This window comes from Simochromis diagramma, unplaced genomic scaffold (genome assembly GCF_900408965.1).
Source record: "Simochromis diagramma unplaced genomic scaffold, fSimDia1.1 OVJJ01000302.1, whole genome shotgun sequence".
In the NCBI taxonomy this organism is placed as follows: Eukaryota; Metazoa; Chordata; class Actinopteri; order Cichliformes; family Cichlidae; genus Simochromis; species Simochromis diagramma.
This window is the reverse complement of record NW_024386792.1, coordinates 12,214,454-12,232,478: the sequence shown is the minus strand read 5'-3', so window position 1 is coordinate 12,232,478 and position 18,025 is coordinate 12,214,454. Positions and strand designations below refer to the sequence as shown.

The following is an 18,025-nucleotide window of genomic DNA, read 5'->3' as shown; positions in this document are numbered from 1 at the left end:
ACAGCGCGCATGCGTGCGCAGAGACGGCAAACCTGTACTCGGCGTGCATCAACCCTGAATTCTTGTTTGAAAATCCAAAATAATCGTGGAATATTAAATGTCGAGATAACCTGTGGCTAGATTTCACCCACAACAGTGAAATCGTGAACGGTGGCTGTGAACACAGGTATTAGAATCACGCGACTTAATAACTGCAACCTTGAAAAGCAACACACACAACCAAAATACACCGTTTTCTGCAGTGCACATTTGGCATTTTTCATTTTGAGAATTTATTGTGAGGTTTTGCACTTTTCATTCATTGCGTGCTTTCTTTTAAATATGCAGTGTTTGTCCCGTTTTTTAAAATTTAGTCTCGATTCTGTAAAGCACAAAAAAATAAAAAAAATAAAATAAAAAAAATACATACTGCATGCTTGTTTTCCCCCACAATTTAAAATACAATAAGTGGTGTCATGGTGGCGTAATGATGTGGTGGATATTTATCATATATTATTTAAATGTCACAGCCTGCCTTGGTGTTGTTGAACTGATGATAAAGTCACTGTACTCATATCGCCTTCAAAGTCCAACAGCTTTGAGATGTGGTGGAACAAGAGATTCAAAACCTACAAATCTGCGTTAACTGTGTGATGCAATCATGTCAATATGGACAACAATCGCAGGAATGTTTCCAGCACCTTGTTGAGGGCTCCAACGTGGTATTAACAAGGTGTGAGTAATGAAATTATATGCCACATGTTATTTCAGCATCTGCTGCATAAACTTTACAACAAGCGTATTTGCTCTGACCCTGCTAACTACAGAACATTGAATTGATCATTTCCCATCGCTCTCGTTCCTTTGACAGCGTATATACCTGCAGTTCAAATCTACACACAAAACACAGTAACATGTACTGTAATTCCAGTGTCTGACGTTTAATCAGGACAATAAACTCAATAACAGTAGTAGTGCAACTTGCAGTAGTAGCTTTTACAGAAAAAGAGGACAAACAAAAACACAGAGACACTTCAGCAGAAGTCTGAAAATCAAGAAAACAACAAAATAAATAAAAAAAAAAAAAAAAAAAAAAAAAAAAAAAAAAAGATCTCCATTCAGCTTCGGTTTGTCTCATTACCTTGGCTGTGCAAGGTAAAATCTAGAACACGTACATAAGTAAGAGCTGGGTGTTTTACTTTGCAAACATGTTTATATAATAGTATAGCGGGAATGATTTAAGCCACAGTTTGACAGGCAAAAATACAAAAGTCATCTCCAACTTTAGGCATTGTTTTTCTTTATACCTGACCTTTAGTTCTTTAAGCAGCAGGAACAATGTAACAGCAGATTTCTTGCAGATTTTCATTTCCTTAATGAATAAAGAGTCAGAGCTGAAAGTGCATGGGCTTGAGACCACGAGGTCTAAAAATGAATTTACAGCTGTTCAAGACGCTCGTGGAAGAATCTGAAATTTCTCTGGGATGCGACACGGCATAATCCTAAACACAATTAAAAAGACAAATAAATTACACTAACAAAACACTCACTCGCACACAAAACACACATTCTTAAATCTGATAAATTAATTTAAAGAATAAAAATTTAAAAAAATATTCAGCAGAGGGAATGTGATATAATACAAGTCATGAACAATATCAGGCAGACGAGTGAGCCAATTAAAGATGATGCAGACACCACTGAGGCTTTTTTTGACGTCGTCTGATAAAATGAACCAAGAACATTTCAAGTACTTGAAAACGTTTCTATCCATTTTGAAGTCACCTTCGTCAGGTAAAGCAGTGCTCCAGCCAGTAGTCACTAATGCCTGTTAGCTTATAACGCCACCCACACAGAGGTGATGACAGCAGCCATGTTGACCAGTGAGGAAGACAAAGCACAAAAGAGTTGTGCCCGCCTTGCAGCTGCAGCATCGACAGAATCAAGTCTTTTAAAGGCAATCGAGTGTCCACTTCTGCCCCTTACAGATGGGAGAGCATCGTCCTCAGAGCTTTACAGGAAGACAAACTCTTCACTGCTTCTTCTGTTGTTGCTTCTGCCTAGTCTCCCTGGAGGCAGGATATGAGCTGGAGGTCCACTGTGATTGCTGCTGTGACCCTCAAGTCCATAATCCTGACTGTGGCCCTCCACAAAGGTGAAGACAGGATACTTCTCCTTCGACGATGACAGAGCCTGGAAGGACAACAAAGTCCAGTTAAAGCAGATAATCTTAAAAACAAAACAGAATATATCACACGCAGAGAAAAAGAGGAAAAAAAAAAAAAATCTGTTTTTGACAATTTTCTTCTTCAAACTATCATAATGATATCTCCCAATTTATTATATTTAAATTTGTTTTGGGAAAATAGTCCAATTTTGTTCTCCCACAATGGTAAATAATAATTCTAAAAATTAATGCATGAATTACTGAGAACACTTCAAGACTGGGCCAAGCTCTAGCAATGGTGAAAAATGTAATAATTTTAATGCAAAAGCCCAAACAAACCAATTACATCCTTGGCACATATATTATTTGAATGGAATATGAAGATCTACATACAGTACCCGCTTTGATTGTGTAACACTCGCTTTCTACATTTGCTCTCGTATTCAACTGACTGTTAGGCATTACAAAGAAAAGCAGCCAATTCTCATGTTTTGACCTCAACTCAGAAAAAATAAAATCGGAAATCTTTGCTTGAAAAATTTGTGCAACTTTAGCTATTGAAATTGTATCTGTGCAGAAATGAAAACAGCAAGATGATTATTCAGCTTTCTGGAGCCGAAAGTGATGGCTTAATATTGCTTTTTTTTTTTTCTCCAAACCAACTCAAACATATTTAACTGTCAGAAACAGGACAGATTTATCTCTACGAAAGAAAAAAAAAAAATGCTGCTCATTTCTAGTATGTTGTATAAATTAAATCAGAGCCACAAAAATGTGAGGAGGTTGTAAAAACTCACCTCACTGACAGCAGAACACAGAGACTCAAAGTCCTTCTTGTTCTTGGCGTAGAAACCGATGGTGCAGCTCGGATCCATGCGGTTGAAGGGCATCTTTTTAGGAGAGCTACAGTGGAACGACTGCAGAGTGGTAAAAGGAGACACGGGTCATACAATAAACAGATCAGAGCCAACTAAGCAGACGTGTTATCTTTAATGACCCGTGAATGAGTTTGAAGTCATATGATATGATCCCAGGAAAAAAAAGGAGATAAAAGCCAGACAGACAGAAGAGAAGAGTAATGAAGAAGGCAGCAAACCTCCAGTGAGAAGTTAACTTGACTGACATCGACCACTGGCTGGCAGTAGTGAGGATCCAGATACAGCAGCTGCTCATCTGCCAGACAGAGAGGAATCCAAGTATAAAACAATAAATCAAATAGTTAAATCATGAATAGTCTCTCATACTTTTTATAATTCAGACAGCTTGTTCCTGCTGACCTTTGTAACAACTACCACAGAAGCGCAAAGCTGTAAGTTACAAACCCTACTTCCTTAACAACCCACCAAAACATATGTATAATATTATATTAGAAATTGATACAAAAGGCACAATTTATATTTTTAATTTCAGAGAGGCTTTGTGATGGTTCATACAGGAAGTTTCCATTTGTAGTGTGAAGATTTATTTGGGATGTGCTTTTTTGCCTTAAGGGTTTTAAACCAGCGTCAGGTAGCAGTTAAACATGTTAGCAATCAGCTTTTTAAAAGCACATTTTACTTATGCTTCTAGATATCCTAAGTTAAAGTCTAAGAGTAAAGTGTCGTGAAGAGTAATGCAGAGCGTGATAAGCAGAAGTAGCAGTTCCCCACCAAAGCAGCGCGTCATTATCCACACCTGAGAGAATGTGTGGCTCCTGCAAGAATAATACGGGTTGCAGGGGGCCTAACAGCAAAAAATGTCAGTTCTTCCCTAGCTGCCCTTGCTTCGGCTGGAGTTATGCAAAAAGATTTTTTTTAAAAAGTACAGAGTATGTTTTTGGCAATCCTCACCTTGGAAACCAATGAAATACAGCGAATGTTTTGGTTTGCCTCCGATTATTCCAATACAGCATTCCAGTTTCAGGAAGTTCTGAGAATGAACACAAATATTTTTAATATGAGTTTAGACACTTAAAATCCTTTAGGAAGTGGAGTCAGGCACTGGATGGTTGACAGACCTTGACACAATTGATGTAGGATGGATTGAGGGCCTCCCCTCCCAGCCGGACAGGGACCAGTATGATAACAGACTTCCAGTCCTGACTGGACGGATCGGAAGAAGTCTGATTCAGTGACCGATCACACAGATGCACCACATCTTCTTTGTACACTACAAGGCACAGAAACAGTGAGGGTTAAAACGGGCATGACGTAGAGAGCAGACACTTTATTAGGTACACCTAGTTAGTACTGGTTTAGACTCCCTTTTGCAATCAGAACTGTCTTAATTATTTCTGGCACAAATTGAACTAAGCACTGGAAACATTCAGAGATTTTGGTCCATACTGATGTGACAGCATCACAGAGTTGCTGCAGATTTGACAGCTGCACATCTGTAATGCAAATCTCCTGTTCCACCACATCCCAATGATGCTTGGTTCATGTGAAATTTAAGGCTACGTCCACACTAATGTGTTTTTGTTTGAAAACGCATCGTTTTCTCTCCGTTTTGGCCTCCCGTCCACACTGAGACAGCGTTTTCCCGTCTCGATGACGCATTTTAGTCATGTGGTGCAGTCATGTGACCAATTAAACAAAGATAGCGGAGTGCATTATACAGCAGTTGTTTTGATTGCTCTCAATTTTGACAGCCCTAAAAATGATTAATATCAGTTTGTACATGCTCCAGATAGCTTTTCTTCAAATTCTTTAATTCTCACTCGCTTTTGTGCATGCGCAGGACTGGAACGTAAGTGTTTTGGGTCGTTTCAATGTGGACGCACAACTCTGTGAAAACGACTGAAAACGCCAGTGTGGAGGCGGAGCGTTTTCAGACGAAAACGCAGTTTTCAAATCTATACGGCCTATCCGTAGCCTAAGATATCAGTTGGTACTAAGAAACTATCCCCCACACCATTACACCACAACCTGACAGGATCGATTTTATGTTGTTTATGCTAGACTCTAACCCTAGGATCCAAATGATACAGGAAAAAAATAAGACTCATGAAGCCAATCTTCTGTTGTTTTGTTGAGCTTGTGTGACTTCTAGCCTCAATTTCCTATTCTTAGCTGGCAGGAGTGGCCCTGGCATGATATTCTGCTGCTGTAGCTCATTAGCTTCAATGTTCAAAGTGTTCTACATTCATAGAGGCTCTTCTAAATACTTAAATTGTAATGAGTGGTTATTTGAGTTTCTGTTGCCTTCCAATCAGTTTGAAGCAGTCGGGTCACTCTCCTCCGATTTCTGGTATCCACAAAGCATTTTTGGCCAAATAACTCCTGCTCACTGGATATTTTTCTTTACTTTGGATCGTTCTCTAAAACCCAGAGATGATTGTGTGGGGAAATCCCAATAGATCAGCTGGAATATTCAGACTGGCCCGCCTGGTGCAAACAACCATGCCACATTTTAAGTTTGATCCCTAATTCTGATAAATGCTTTCAACTTTAGATGTACAAAAACACTGACCGGTGAGTGTATTTACACTCTTAGTGCAAAGCAAATATCAATCTGCTCTTTTCTCATTATTAAGCTAAACAAATATCTGCTCTATAAATCTCACCTGTACAATCCTGAGCCACATATACAGCCAGGTTTGTGACCACAGATGTTTTGTCCACCGCTTTCCTGAAAGGGACAAGAAAATAATTCCATAATTCTGGAAATGCTTAACTGCTGTGTAAATGATTTCAGAACACAGAAAAGCCTTGCTTGCAAAAACGAGCCCTTACCGTAGTATGTGTGCCACTACAGAGGGGCCATACCAGTCACCAGCCTTCTTCCCCGAACCTTTGCCAATATCCACCAGCTGGTGAACGCCAAAAGGTGCTGGGGGCTGATCCCCAAACCAGGTAATAAGCCTGGAGTGGATGTGCTCTTGCCTGTCCTTTGTGGACTCGTAGACCCTTTTCTTCTGGCTGCATCTAGGTGCCTGACTGCTTGGCAGGGATTTCTCAGGGGTGCTGGAACCTCGTGGAGAGCCAAAGGAGGGTATTGGGACCCCTCCAGCCCGGGCTGGGGAACGTGGACGGAATACCTCAAAGTCCACATCAGTAAGCTGCTGAGACTCTGGCCAAACCCAGTCTAGAAAAACAGAAACAAAATTTATTTATTTATTTTTTCTTCTTCAGACTTTAAACGATCAGAGGATGTTACAGACATGAGTATACACACAGAAAAAAACAGTATAAAACTGTGTATAAAACAAAAGAACGGAGTTAGAGAAAGGATGGGTTATCAGTTTTTGAGTCAACCATAGACTGTATATAAAAGATGGACATGGCTACCATGTGGGAACCTGTAGGTGAGATCCCAAACCCGAGGGTTTTCTCCTTGCTATCATAGTGGTGGTTGATGTGACTGAGAAACCGAGGACACTGCTCACTCATCTGGAAATGACACCTAACTTTTTCTGTAACTGACCGAGGGGCAAGGGCGACGAACTGGGATAGTAAATTAAATGGTCTTTAACTGGCCAGTTCCAGAGTACAAAGTCAATGAATGACAAATGTCACACTGAGATTAGCACAGGTTATACCCTGGTGAATTCATAGCTTCCTGCACCCTCTACTCAGGTATCTCTCTTGGCTAAACCAGAAATGAGACACGGACCATCTTTAGCTTTGAGTTATATGTGAGGACACATCTTGGTCAGTGCCGCAACCTAATTTTTATGATATTTTATATGCTTAATGGATGAACACTTCTTATGTTTAAATGTAAAAATGTGTGTACCAGATGGAGAGTCCTACCTCTGGGCATCAAGTGAACCAGGAGTCCCTGTGCCAGCAGCATCTGCCCACTGCGCAGCATGCAGCCCCAACCACAGTCTGTTGTCCAGGTGGAGCCCTCCAGCTGAGGGAACTCTCTCCTATAGGTCAACCAGATCCTGGACACAAACGCTAGGCGGAACCGCTCCACCTCATCTGAGAGGGAGTGAAATAGAGAGGTGGAGCAAGAGACACACAAACACACACATATTTAGAGCTCTAGCACTTTGTTCAAGCATTAAGCTGTTTGTATTACTAATTTTAAATGATGAAAAAGCTCAGTTATGATACCTGCATATAATATTTTGGAAATAAAAGCGCAGGTTTTGTCTGTTTTAGTTCCTACTGCTCAGCTTTCTCATGTCAAATAAACATTTAAATAGGAAACGGTTAACCAGTGTGGTTAGCCACAGCACACATCACTACAACACCTGGGGTCTATTCTTCTTTACGTTTCTCTAGAGAGGAAATAGTTTTAAGATGCATGAATACATTTAGCACTTACCTTCACTGTTAAGCAGATAGGAGTGACCCAGGACAGTCACAGGAGACATCTTGTTGAAGGAGGTTTTAGACTTAACAGTCCAGCCTGCAGACAGAGGCGCAAAAAAGATTCTCAAAGCAGAAATCTCAGTACTCCTCTATATAAACAAAAATCCAACACTCAGTCTTCATTACTTAAAACTGACTACAAACCATATTTGACATTATTCCACGCTGACATAAGTTTGGCCTTGAGTTTGTCCATCTCATCAAGCTCCCCGGCGGCTTCTCTGCTGGCGCCTTGAGTTTGTGGAGGCCTGACTCCAAAGCTGCCCTGCCGCTCCATGGGCTGCTGCTGCCTCCCCCTGTCCACCAGCTCATCTTGCATGACTCCCCCTACGTATTGTGCTGCACTCGGGGAAACTGAGTTCATGGCTCCGAGACCTCAGAGCTTACCTCTTGTGCTCCTCATTGCGACACAGAACTGATGAATGAACAAAAAAGAGGAACAACACAAGAATCTAGGTAAAAAATTAACTACTGATGCATCTTGTACTCAAAACGCTTTTACACTCATCCTGCCACTCATATACTTATTAACTCAAATATTTACTTGGATTTAAACTCATTTTAAAAGTGGCTTTTCTTCTTTGAATACACAGTTACACTGGATTTTTCCTGGCTCTTAATTATCTGTGCTATCTTGTTTAACAGAAATCTGAAATCTCCCTGTTATTTCTAGTTTATAAACACAAGTGAATTTTATGTTTCATCAAATTAAACTGTAAGTTTGAAAAGCCTCTTGAAATAGTTATCTCTCAGTCCTGAATGTTTTTCATCTTCTACATTGCCGTTGTCACATATATCCAGTTATCAACGGATAGACGTGACATTTGTCATCCATGTGATGGTAATAAGTAATAAGTTTCCATTCTGTAATCAGAATGCTAAATATACATTTACTGATGCCTTTTGCTTCTGGTCAAGTACCACCCACAGGTCTTGAAGTCTGGCGGTATAAGAATACTGATAATCCTCTGTAGTGCCTGGTGTATTTCCACTCAATAGTTTTGTTTATGCTGACATTCTACCTTGATGTAAGGAGCAATTTAAAAAAAAAAGTAAGATTCAGAGGCTCCATGAATCCTGTACAGATCACTTTCTATGGTATTTTCCTTTTATATATTGATTATTAGCCTGTAAATTTAGAGAAACTTTTCATTGTTTAGCAGATTCTAACTAAAGTACACATTTTCAGTTTCAACGCTGCCTTCAGAGATGAGCACCTGTTTCTGGTTTGTATGCTCTAACATTTTTTTCTCCTGAAACCTGGTTGTGTGTTTTCTGTTTGATGTAATAGGAGGACCAGCTGTGTTGGTGGTTGTGGGGAGTGTTGTCTTGTTTTCATGTTTCATGTTGCTAAAAACAAACACACAAACTCAACCCAATTTCACTATTGTTAAAACGGAATTGGTAACAACAGAAGAGGCAGAGTTTGCACTTTGGCAGATAAATGACTAATTACATAAACCATTAGGGTAAAAGAAGAAGTCAAATTTTTAGCTGATGTATGCGGGTATGTAGTTGCAACAAATTTTATTTCCCCTGAAAACATCAAAGTCTAACATTCACACAATAAAACTGAAGTAGCACGTACAACTCTGGATTCAGTGCCCAAGAACACTTCTGCAGGTAGACTCAAACGGTCAAGGAACCTGCTGACTGACAGATGACCCACTGAGCCACCTGAGCCACAGTGACTAAGACAGAGAGCTGGAAACGAAAAGACCCATTCTATGTCCAACTTCCACATTTACTATAATTGCTGTATTCTTTTATGTAAATGTCACTGGTATTTGAATATCATTTTAGTGTGTGCGCATAGATATTTATATTTTTCTAAAAACTCTGTAAGGTCATTATTAATAACTACTGAGGAAGCTGTTTGCTTTTGCACCTTCTTCTTAATCACATGTGCATTTGAAGCCTCCCTTGTGTATTTGTATCATCAGCTTGTATAACTGATTGAACTGTTGCCAGGATACTATTGCGAAAGAGATGTTTAATCTGAGTTGTCTGTCTGGTTAAGTAAAATAAAAACATGTTTGTGTATGCACAATTTTCTTTTTAGTCCTCTTGCATTGTACAGTCTGTCAATGATCCACACTCATACTTTCTGCTGAAAACAATATGCTTGCGTTTGAGAGATCTGATAACAGCCTAAGGACCTGAGCAGTTCACAGGTTTCCTTTTTTCATAATTGATGTTTAACTCACGAAAAAAAACAAGAACAAAGTAAGATCCTTCGTTTTTTAACATCTGTAAGTCAGAATCAAGTGCAAACTGCACAAAGAAACATTAAAAAACCCCAAACTGTCAGAGTAAATCCGAGTAATCATCCACAGCTGCCCATTTCACAATTTGAAAAACACTTAAGGAAAGTACCAGAGACCTTTTTCACCCTGCCCTGAAACTGATGAGTAGCACTTTCGACAGGGAACAGAGAGTATTACGATGAGTACTAACTGATCCTGCTGATGGAAACGTTTCTATGGTAGAGAAGAAAAAAAAAAACACTCATCATGTGATAACCATTTGACAACCGGTATGTCGGGCTTTTCAACGTCTGTAAAAGTCATCTGATGATGATGGTGGCTACCATTTTTCATCACCTGTAAGTCAACCGGTTTATTAACCATAATCTATTATAGAAACACTCTCATGACACGACCAGTGTCAGGGTATATGAACGGATTCTGACCAGCAGCCTCACTGTCAATTCCCATTTACTGCTCTGGTCACAAAGACTCACCAGCACTATAGCGCATACCTAATTTAAAAAGCGTCTTTCACCATTATTAAAGAATCACAGGCCAGCAACAACATACCTGATGTAAAGGTCGGTTAAGCAGGTCGGTACCCCGTAATAGAGCCACTCATTTCGGATATTTCCTCCCTCCTGGCGTACAGCGGCAGCCTGAGACTAGCTGGCTGAACACGCTAACTTCAGCAGCTAGCCCCGGCGTTAGCTCTCTAGCACTGAAGACGGAATCCCCGAAGAGCTTAATGCTTTTATAATAAAATACAGTTACTGTACGAATGGTAGACTTCCTCCCATTTAACACAGAAAGTCATTTATCTACACGGTTACGAAAATAAGCTACTACATAGCGTCTATGCTGCTCCGTGTGACAGCCCCTGACCGGACAACATTTACTTCCTGTTGTCCTTTTCCGGCGCACCGCTATTGGTTGAATTAAATCCTGTAGCAAATCTGATAGGATAATATTGCACTAATGCGCAGTGCACGGTGCCATTGGCTAATAATAAGTCCTGTAGTTATGCAATGAGTGACCTGGTTAAAAAGCATGCGTTACTAAACATAAATAATAAATTTAGGTACAAACATGCCAACAATTGAAAAAAGTTAAAATAATAAGTAACATATAATTTTGGTTTATATATTAGTAAATAATTATGATGTAATTAGTTACCTTTGTGCAGCTTTCAACCAGAATAACCATCATACATCCAAAATCCAATAAAAAAAGTCTCAAGCAGGACCCAGTAAGGAATTGGCAGAAACGCCAGCTACTGATAGATAGAGCAGTTTCTTGAGGCTGTAAGACCAGGGTGAGCACTGTAGACAGTCCAGGTGCTATGCCTGGACTGTCTACAAGAAAGCCTGTGAATCAGTCCCTCATGCATAGATCCTGGAGTGCCTAGAACTATACAAGATCAACAGGACCTTAAGAGCCTTCTTTAGGAAAGTCACCATCAAGAGCGGGATTTACCAAGGAGATGCTCTGTCCCCACTGCTGTATAGGCATAGGCCCGAACCCCCTTTTAGCCAGAACATTAAGAAGACTAGATATGGATACAGACTACAAAAGGGAGCAAACATTAGCCACCTCCTCTATAAGGAAGGAACGAGTCTGAGCACTAATGAGTGTCAGAACCACCATCAAGGATGAAACAGCAAGGTCCATGAGTACACCAGGATGATGGCCACAACTGATTATGTGAGAAAGAAGAGGAACCATCATGGAATGATAAGCCTGTGCAGGGAACCCTGCGGGACTTCTTAATACAGACAGACAAACTGGTGATGGCTAACCAACTGGACATAGTAGTGGTGGACACGCAGAGGAAGACAGTCATAGTGGAAGATGCAGCTGTACCAAGTGAAAGCAACATGAGGGAGAAGAAACATCAGGAGCTCAAGAAATACCAAGGGCTAAGAGAGGAGCTAGAAAAGATGTGTAGGGTGAAGGCAACAGTGGTGACTGTGGTAATCCGATGACTGCCAAACGGGGGAAGTGGCTCCAGCAGATCCCATAAACGATATTCGAGAGCTCCGTTCAGAGCAGTGCACTGTGCAGGACTCTCAAGCCCCCAGGGCTTTGGTAGAAGACTCAAGCTTTAAGGATAAAGAAGGCTAAGTAGCTTTATACTATATACTTATAACATATATTTTTAACCTGTCATCCTATCCCTGGCATCCTCCTGTGTCACACCAATACTCTGCATGTCCTCAATCACTGCATCCAATCTTTTCTGTGGTCTTTTTCTCCTGCTCTCAAGCTCAATATTCAACATTGTTTGTCCAATATATTCACTTACCCTCTGCTGTACATCTAACCATTTCAGTCTTGCCTCTTTAACTTTCTCTTGAAACCCCTCAGCCTAATTTGTCCCTCTGATATACTCATTTCTAATCTTGTCCATATCAGTAACTCTTAATGAAAATCTTCTCTGCCTCCTGTCTTTTGTCAGCATCACTGTCTTCAAACCAAACATCATAGCACACACCACTATTATCTTTTAAATTAGTAATATATTAACAGACCTGTCATATGTCTTCAAATACATATGGATACATTTTCATGTAAAAATAAATTACCTCCAAGCATTTGATTTTCAGGGGTTAGACTGATGGTTATAACATTGCTTAATTAATTAGCTATGAAAGTAATAATTTATTGCACCTGTACAGCTGCACAGCTGTTATAGGGCAAACTGCAGACAGGTTGCCAGTTTACTGTATCACAGAACGGTAGACCACTTAACCTCACATGCATGTCTTTGGACTATGAGAGAAAGTCAGACTACCCACAGAGAACATGCATCTCTACACAGAAAAGGCCCCGCCTGGCCTGGTTAAGTCAGACCCAGGGCTTTCTCATTGTGAAGCAACAGGACTAACCACTGTACCACCATGATGCCCTAGTTCAAGCACACTATTTTGATTTAATTTATCCTTATTCTAAGAAAAGAATTCAGTGCGAGTATGCACAAGTAGTGCAAGTATTTGTTTAGTTCCGTCTTAACATGGCTTCACGTGTGGAGGTTACACATACATCATGCCCTAGACTTGGTCCCTAAGGTTAACTGGTGATTCCAAACTGACTGTAGGCTCAGATGTCAGTGTGTGGTTGTTTGTCTCTGTAGTGGCTCACAGCTTGTACAAGGTGTGCCTTTTTTCTTGCTCTGTACCAGCTAGGAAATTCTCCAGCCTCCCTGCAACTCCAAAAGTAGTAGAAAACAGATGGGCCTTAGACACTTAAAAGGATGTGAATGTTTTCTCCACTAGTCAATGACAGTTTTGTTTTGTTTTTTTCAGTAGAAGAAGAAGATTCCAATCCATTTTATTTTGTTAATAAATGCAGCTAACTGTAATCTTGATAGTCTTGGTAGGATCAGAGGCCTTTTCATTTGCAAAGGAATCAGCTTCATAAACCTTTTCACAGCTGGAGAAACACAGAGATAACTAATAACATTAACTATGACTTTATTCCAGAGATTATAGCGCTGCAGCAGCTGTGAAAGGTTATTAGCTACACCTGTCTTTGACGGCTCTAAATGCTCTAAAAGAAGGTCTATTTTTTTTAAAAATGATTCATATTTGCCCCTAGGTAACACCCTTTCATAAAGTAGGACACTGAAGTCAGAATTAACAACACCCACCAAGCTCCCCTATTAGTAACAGCTACGATGACATGAACATCTTTTTTCAGGTGTAAAGAACTTATTAATAATTACCTGCACGCTGTAGCCAGAGGTGTGCTTACTGTGATAAATGCTGCTGTGGGATTAGAGGTTAAAGCCAAAAAAGAGTGAGATCCTGCAAGTTTTGGAACAAAAACTGAATTTTATTCCACGTACTGCACTTCAGGTGTCTGCATTTAGGTCACACCTATCACAAACAAAAATGCCGCAGTGGTACAACTAAATACACTTCGAGTGAACAGAGAAATGTGGAATGTTTTTATACTTATCAGACTTTTGTGTTCATTTGTAGAATCCACATTGTATACAGGATAGTAACTTACAAACAATATCATCAACTCAAGATTTTTTTTCTTTCAAATAAAGTGCATTTCTACTACTCTCTCTGTCAACCACGGAAAGAAAAAGACATTTTAAAACATGTATTATAGACACCACTGATCAGCAAAAGGCCTGAATTTTGATACAATAACTGCAGGAGTTTGTTTTCTTAATCGGGTGATTTGAGATGACCTGATGACTCCTTTATTACATCAAGGTATAAAAGAACTCCTTGCTGTGAATATAAGACAGTATATTTAAAAACGTAACTATTCACAAAGATATAATTAACAGTCACAACGGAAAATTAATAATTCATGTTTCAAGTGTTCATTTTATAATTACTGCAAATATTTTGTCATTAGAACTTTAAATGCATATTTGGTAACCGTATGGCTAACAACAACCATCAAATCCGTGCTCTGCACTTCATCAAGGAAACACTCACTCCAATAGATTATGATATTTCAAATATTTGATATTGATGCTAACCACTGGAGGGCAGTAGAGTAGTGTGTCAAATGGGAAAAGAAATCCCTGCCAAGCACGTAAGGCATGGGATATGTTTTCATATTCATGAATGGTTATGTGAAAAAACTGCTGCCAACACAGCAGAGATCAGCCTCCTGGTTTGTAAATCTATGCAGTCTTTAGCTCATTGTTGCGGATTTCCAGGCAGATACAACAATGTAAAGCAACAAGCGGCTGCTCTTCGTTAAACTGTACACTGAACACCCAGTCGGAAGTGACCGAGACAAACTTTCACTAGATATGTTGTGCAGATGAACCACTTGTTTGAGGTTTGGAGGTAAAAGTACATTTTAGTCCGTGAACTTCTGCCTTGGTGTCAGATTTACATGCTGTTGTTGGCTGAATCAGTTTCCCTTTTACGTTTTTAGAACCTTGAATATCTACAAAAAATCAAATCACTGGCAGAAAGTGACAATTAACAATCACATCTGGATTAATCTGTTTAGCCACCTACTCTCACACATGGATTTGCATAAGATTATGTACACTGGATAGTCATGAATTACAAGAAAGTGACTATGACCAATGAGAGAGGAACATCGTTTTGTGTGTGTGTGTCTCCTGTGAACATTTCCCAGCATTCCTGCTGAGATCACTGACAAACACTTTTATCTGTATGTTGCACAGCAAAATGTGAGGATTATATTAATCAGTCTGGACAAGCTAACTTGTAAGTACCTAAATACAAAGTCATTCTGATTACACTGTAGATAGCCTGGTTTAAAGAGAACAGGCTCGATGTGATATTCCATGTATGCACAAACCCTACTTTTGCTATAGAGCCCTTTAACAAGTAGATTATAGTATGCTACATCCATGACTGCCTGCTTTTCCAGATTTGACTGAAAACAACACATGGGTTCACTGCATATGTGCATAATACATTTTTCTATGCCTTAACATGCTATAGTCTCCCAAGCAACCTTCACTGTGCCGGTTTGATTTGTTGGGGAAGGATTTCCTTCCTGCTTAAAAAATAAAATAATACTTTAACTGTTACTGGATCCTGACTGCTCATTTTGAGGAGAATTTTCATGCCAATGACCCTCGCTGAGTCTGCCGAGTCTTTGAACAGACACAAACATGGTCACACACTTCTTAATCCACTCATAAACACACTTGTGTCCTAATTCGTGTGACCACAGGCGTATGGATTTAAATGCATGAAAATCAGCTGCTGACACGGCTGCTTCCTGTGGCGATGTGCGAGTGTGTGTTTGCGAATGTGGCAGCAGCCAGAGATGGAGTGAAGAAAAGGGCTGCGGTAGCCCATCCTGCGAAGGAGAGATAAGCGCCGAGCGCCGAGGTCTGACGTTCTTGCTTTCCTCTGTGGCCTTCAAGAACCACCAGAAATTGTCCCAGGGTAGCTAAACGCACATGCGCTTGCACACACAAACACACACACACAAAATCCCCTACGACAGAGATTGCGAGACTGTGCTTGCTGTGACGTCCACTGACAGAGTGCCTGCTTTGGCGTCGTCTGACCGTTTAACTCAGGAAAGTAAACTGCTGGATGATGAATAAAGAGCTCAATTATCTTCTTACTCAGTAACTGTTTGATGTGTCAACTTTGATTTGACTGTTTCACTGCTTTGGTTGACGAGCAGTAAAAAAAACACCCCAAAAAAACCAAACAAACCCCAAAACAAAAAAAGGGCTGGCTGAAAGAAAAAATAGAGTGACTGGATTTGGTATTCACAGTATTCAGCATGTTTTGATCTGTAAAGCACTTTTTGACCATCTTGTACCTATTACACATGTACAGTACAAACCATGTGACATGCATTCACACAGACTCACATATACATCTGATAAAGTGTTTCACGTTACATTTAGAGTCCTCTTATTAAAGTATTTATAATAGAAAATCAACAGTTAATGCACCTTTACAGTAGATCTTTTACTCCTGGTTTTAGGTTAGATTCAGTCAGTGATTGGAATCAATAAATAACATTTTATACTCTTAAACTGGAATGTACATTGGTTTTAAGTGCTAGTCTTCTGTTGCATTGTCCAAAAAAGGCATCTTCTTTTTTTTTCTTTTTACTAAAGTCCCATTTAGGGACTCCATGAGGTCACATTTTCGGCAGGCTGCTACCTGTTGCCTTCTCTAGCGGTGAACCAGCAGGACTCTGGGTCACCACTGCAGCCCCAACAACCACTCGACCTCCAGCTGGAGAGTCAGACTTTCCCACCGTGCCTCCCTGTTTTTCCTCTGCTGCTTTAGACTGCTGCTCTTTGCTCTTGGCCCCCTCTTGAGAGCCGAGCTTGATCGGCCCGAGGACGTTTTTGGCCACAGTGGTCAGCTGGCTGACGAAGCTTGTCTTGTCACCAGGGGAGACAGGCCGTGACTTACAGAGGGAAGGTCCACAGAGGGAGGGGGTTACCGCGGTTGGGGAGGGAGAAGGAGAGGGTGAGTGCTCCTCCACCACCTCCAGACGACATTTGTCCTCCCAGTCGAGTGATCCCCGGTAGCAGTTGACAGCCCCGAGTCCCTGCCTTACTTTGGCCAGTGACAGCGCCTGCCCATGCGGGGGAACGACAGGAGGGAGGACCCGAGCTGGTAGTTTGGGGCTTTTGGAGCCAAGGTCTGGTGTCCTTGTGTCACTGCTGTCAGTCCCCATCTTTCTCAGGGCGTCTCCAACTCCTGATGGTTTAAAGGTTTTGCTCAGAGGACCTCCTGTCACTGTTGTGTTGATGCCAGCGGACTTATCTGGAGCAGAAACAGAGCTTTTGCTGTAGGCAGCTCCAGGAAGACCACACCGGCTCTTGTTGTCTCCTTCCTGCTTTGATTCAGGTCTGCCCCCTAGCTGCTGCTCCTGTGGATGTTTACTGTTAGAAAACAGACTTTTGGCTATCTTGGAGTCTAGCTGTTTTGGAGACATGTCCGCCTGACTCTGGGTGAACTTCTCAGGCCCCTTGTGAGCACCTAAACCCCCTGTTGTTTTGGTAGGCGTGCTAGGGGTTATAGCTTTAGTAGTTCCTGCACTTAGTACAGAGCTTTGTGAGTTCAAAGGCTGCTCACTTGCATGAGGTTTTCTTCCTAAGGATGACTGCGATCCTGTCCCAGCCTCCTTCTCCCTCTCCACTCCTCTCTCTTTCTCTTCCCTCTCCCTTCCAGCCAGTAGTGTTTCCCTGCTCAGTGGTGACTCCTGTCTCCCTAGTCTCCTCGCTGGCTTCAGCACACCAGTCTCTGGGGAAGTTGAGGATGAGGGTAGAGGGGGAGGATTAGGAGGCAAATTTTCCCCTTCTGTCTCCAGCAGGCTCTGGAGCCCAAGCTCGCAGAGGAAGGCGTCCTTGCGGTACTCAGAGTGCTGCACCTCAAGGCTGTGTTTCCTCAGTGGACCCCCCAGCCCTCCTGTAGAGCTTGACTGGGTTAGAGGCGAGCCGAGCTTCTCTGCTGACTGCACGCGTTTGAGGAGAGGTGATCGCGGAGGCTCGGCACTCTTGGGCCTGGGACGTACCACCGGCGGGGAAGAGTGGAGCTTGGCAGGGAAAGACTGGGTTGTGTTGGAGCTCCCTACAGTGTGACCTGGTAAAGGTGGAGGTGAAGACTGGGTGGGGGAGGGCGTGTGAGCCAGCGGGGACAGTGGAATATTACCGGCAGACTTACAACGGGCAGACCGATACTGGCGATGGAGTTTCGGGGAGAGGCCGTGCAGTGAGCTGGGTCTCATGTGCTGCGAGGGAGCCGGGGAGTTTGGAGTGCTGGATGCTGCAGAGCTGCTCTGAGAGGACGCACCTGCAGAGAGCAGAAAAGATGAGTGAAGCTGTCAAAACC

General features: G+C 41.5%; 2 protein-coding genes across 5 annotated transcripts in view; both read right to left on the bottom strand.

Moving 5' to 3' along the window:
• Positions 1-347: 347 nt before the first annotated feature.
• Positions 348-10,614, bottom strand: atg4da (autophagy related 4D, cysteine peptidase a). Its single transcript, XM_040024545.1, has 11 exons — positions 10,269-10,614; positions 7,594-7,864; positions 7,403-7,486; positions 6,880-7,053; positions 5,860-6,211; positions 5,691-5,755; positions 4,143-4,294; positions 3,976-4,054; positions 3,243-3,319; positions 2,944-3,063; positions 348-2,172 (listed from the first exon to the last, which is right to left on the bottom strand). The coding sequence occupies exons 2-11, from the start codon at positions 7,811-7,813 to the stop codon at positions 1,993-1,995; spliced, it is 1,503 nt and encodes a 500-aa protein (XP_039880479.1). The 5' UTR covers positions 7,814-7,864; positions 10,269-10,614; the 3' UTR covers positions 348-1,992.
• A 2,897-nt stretch (positions 10,615-13,511) lies between these two features.
• Positions 13,512-18,025, bottom strand: part of LOC120729097 (microtubule-associated serine/threonine-protein kinase 1-like) — a 77,539-nt gene continuing 73,025 nt past the window's right edge. For all 4 annotated transcript variants that reach the window (XM_040024539.1, XM_040024537.1, XM_040024540.1 and 1 more), the window contains exon 27: positions 13,512-17,986. In XM_040024539.1, coding sequence (XP_039880473.1) covers positions 16,320-17,986 — 1,667 coding nt within the window. In that variant the 3' untranslated portion in view covers positions 13,512-16,319. The remainder of the gene's footprint in view (positions 17,987-18,025) is intronic.

Coding starts and splice junctions, on each gene's coding strand:
- atg4da (XM_040024545.1), bottom strand. CDS start 7,813: ATGAACTCAGTTTCCCCGAGTGCAGCACAATACGTAGGGGGAGTCATG. Junction 5,756..5,859: donor GTAGTGGCACACATACTACG/GTAAGGGCTCGT, acceptor TGTCCCTTTCAG/GAAAGCGGTGGACAAAACAT. Junction 4,055..4,142: donor CCTACATCAATTGTGTCAAG/GTCTGTCAACCA, acceptor GTTCATTCTCAG/AACTTCCTGAAACTGGAATG.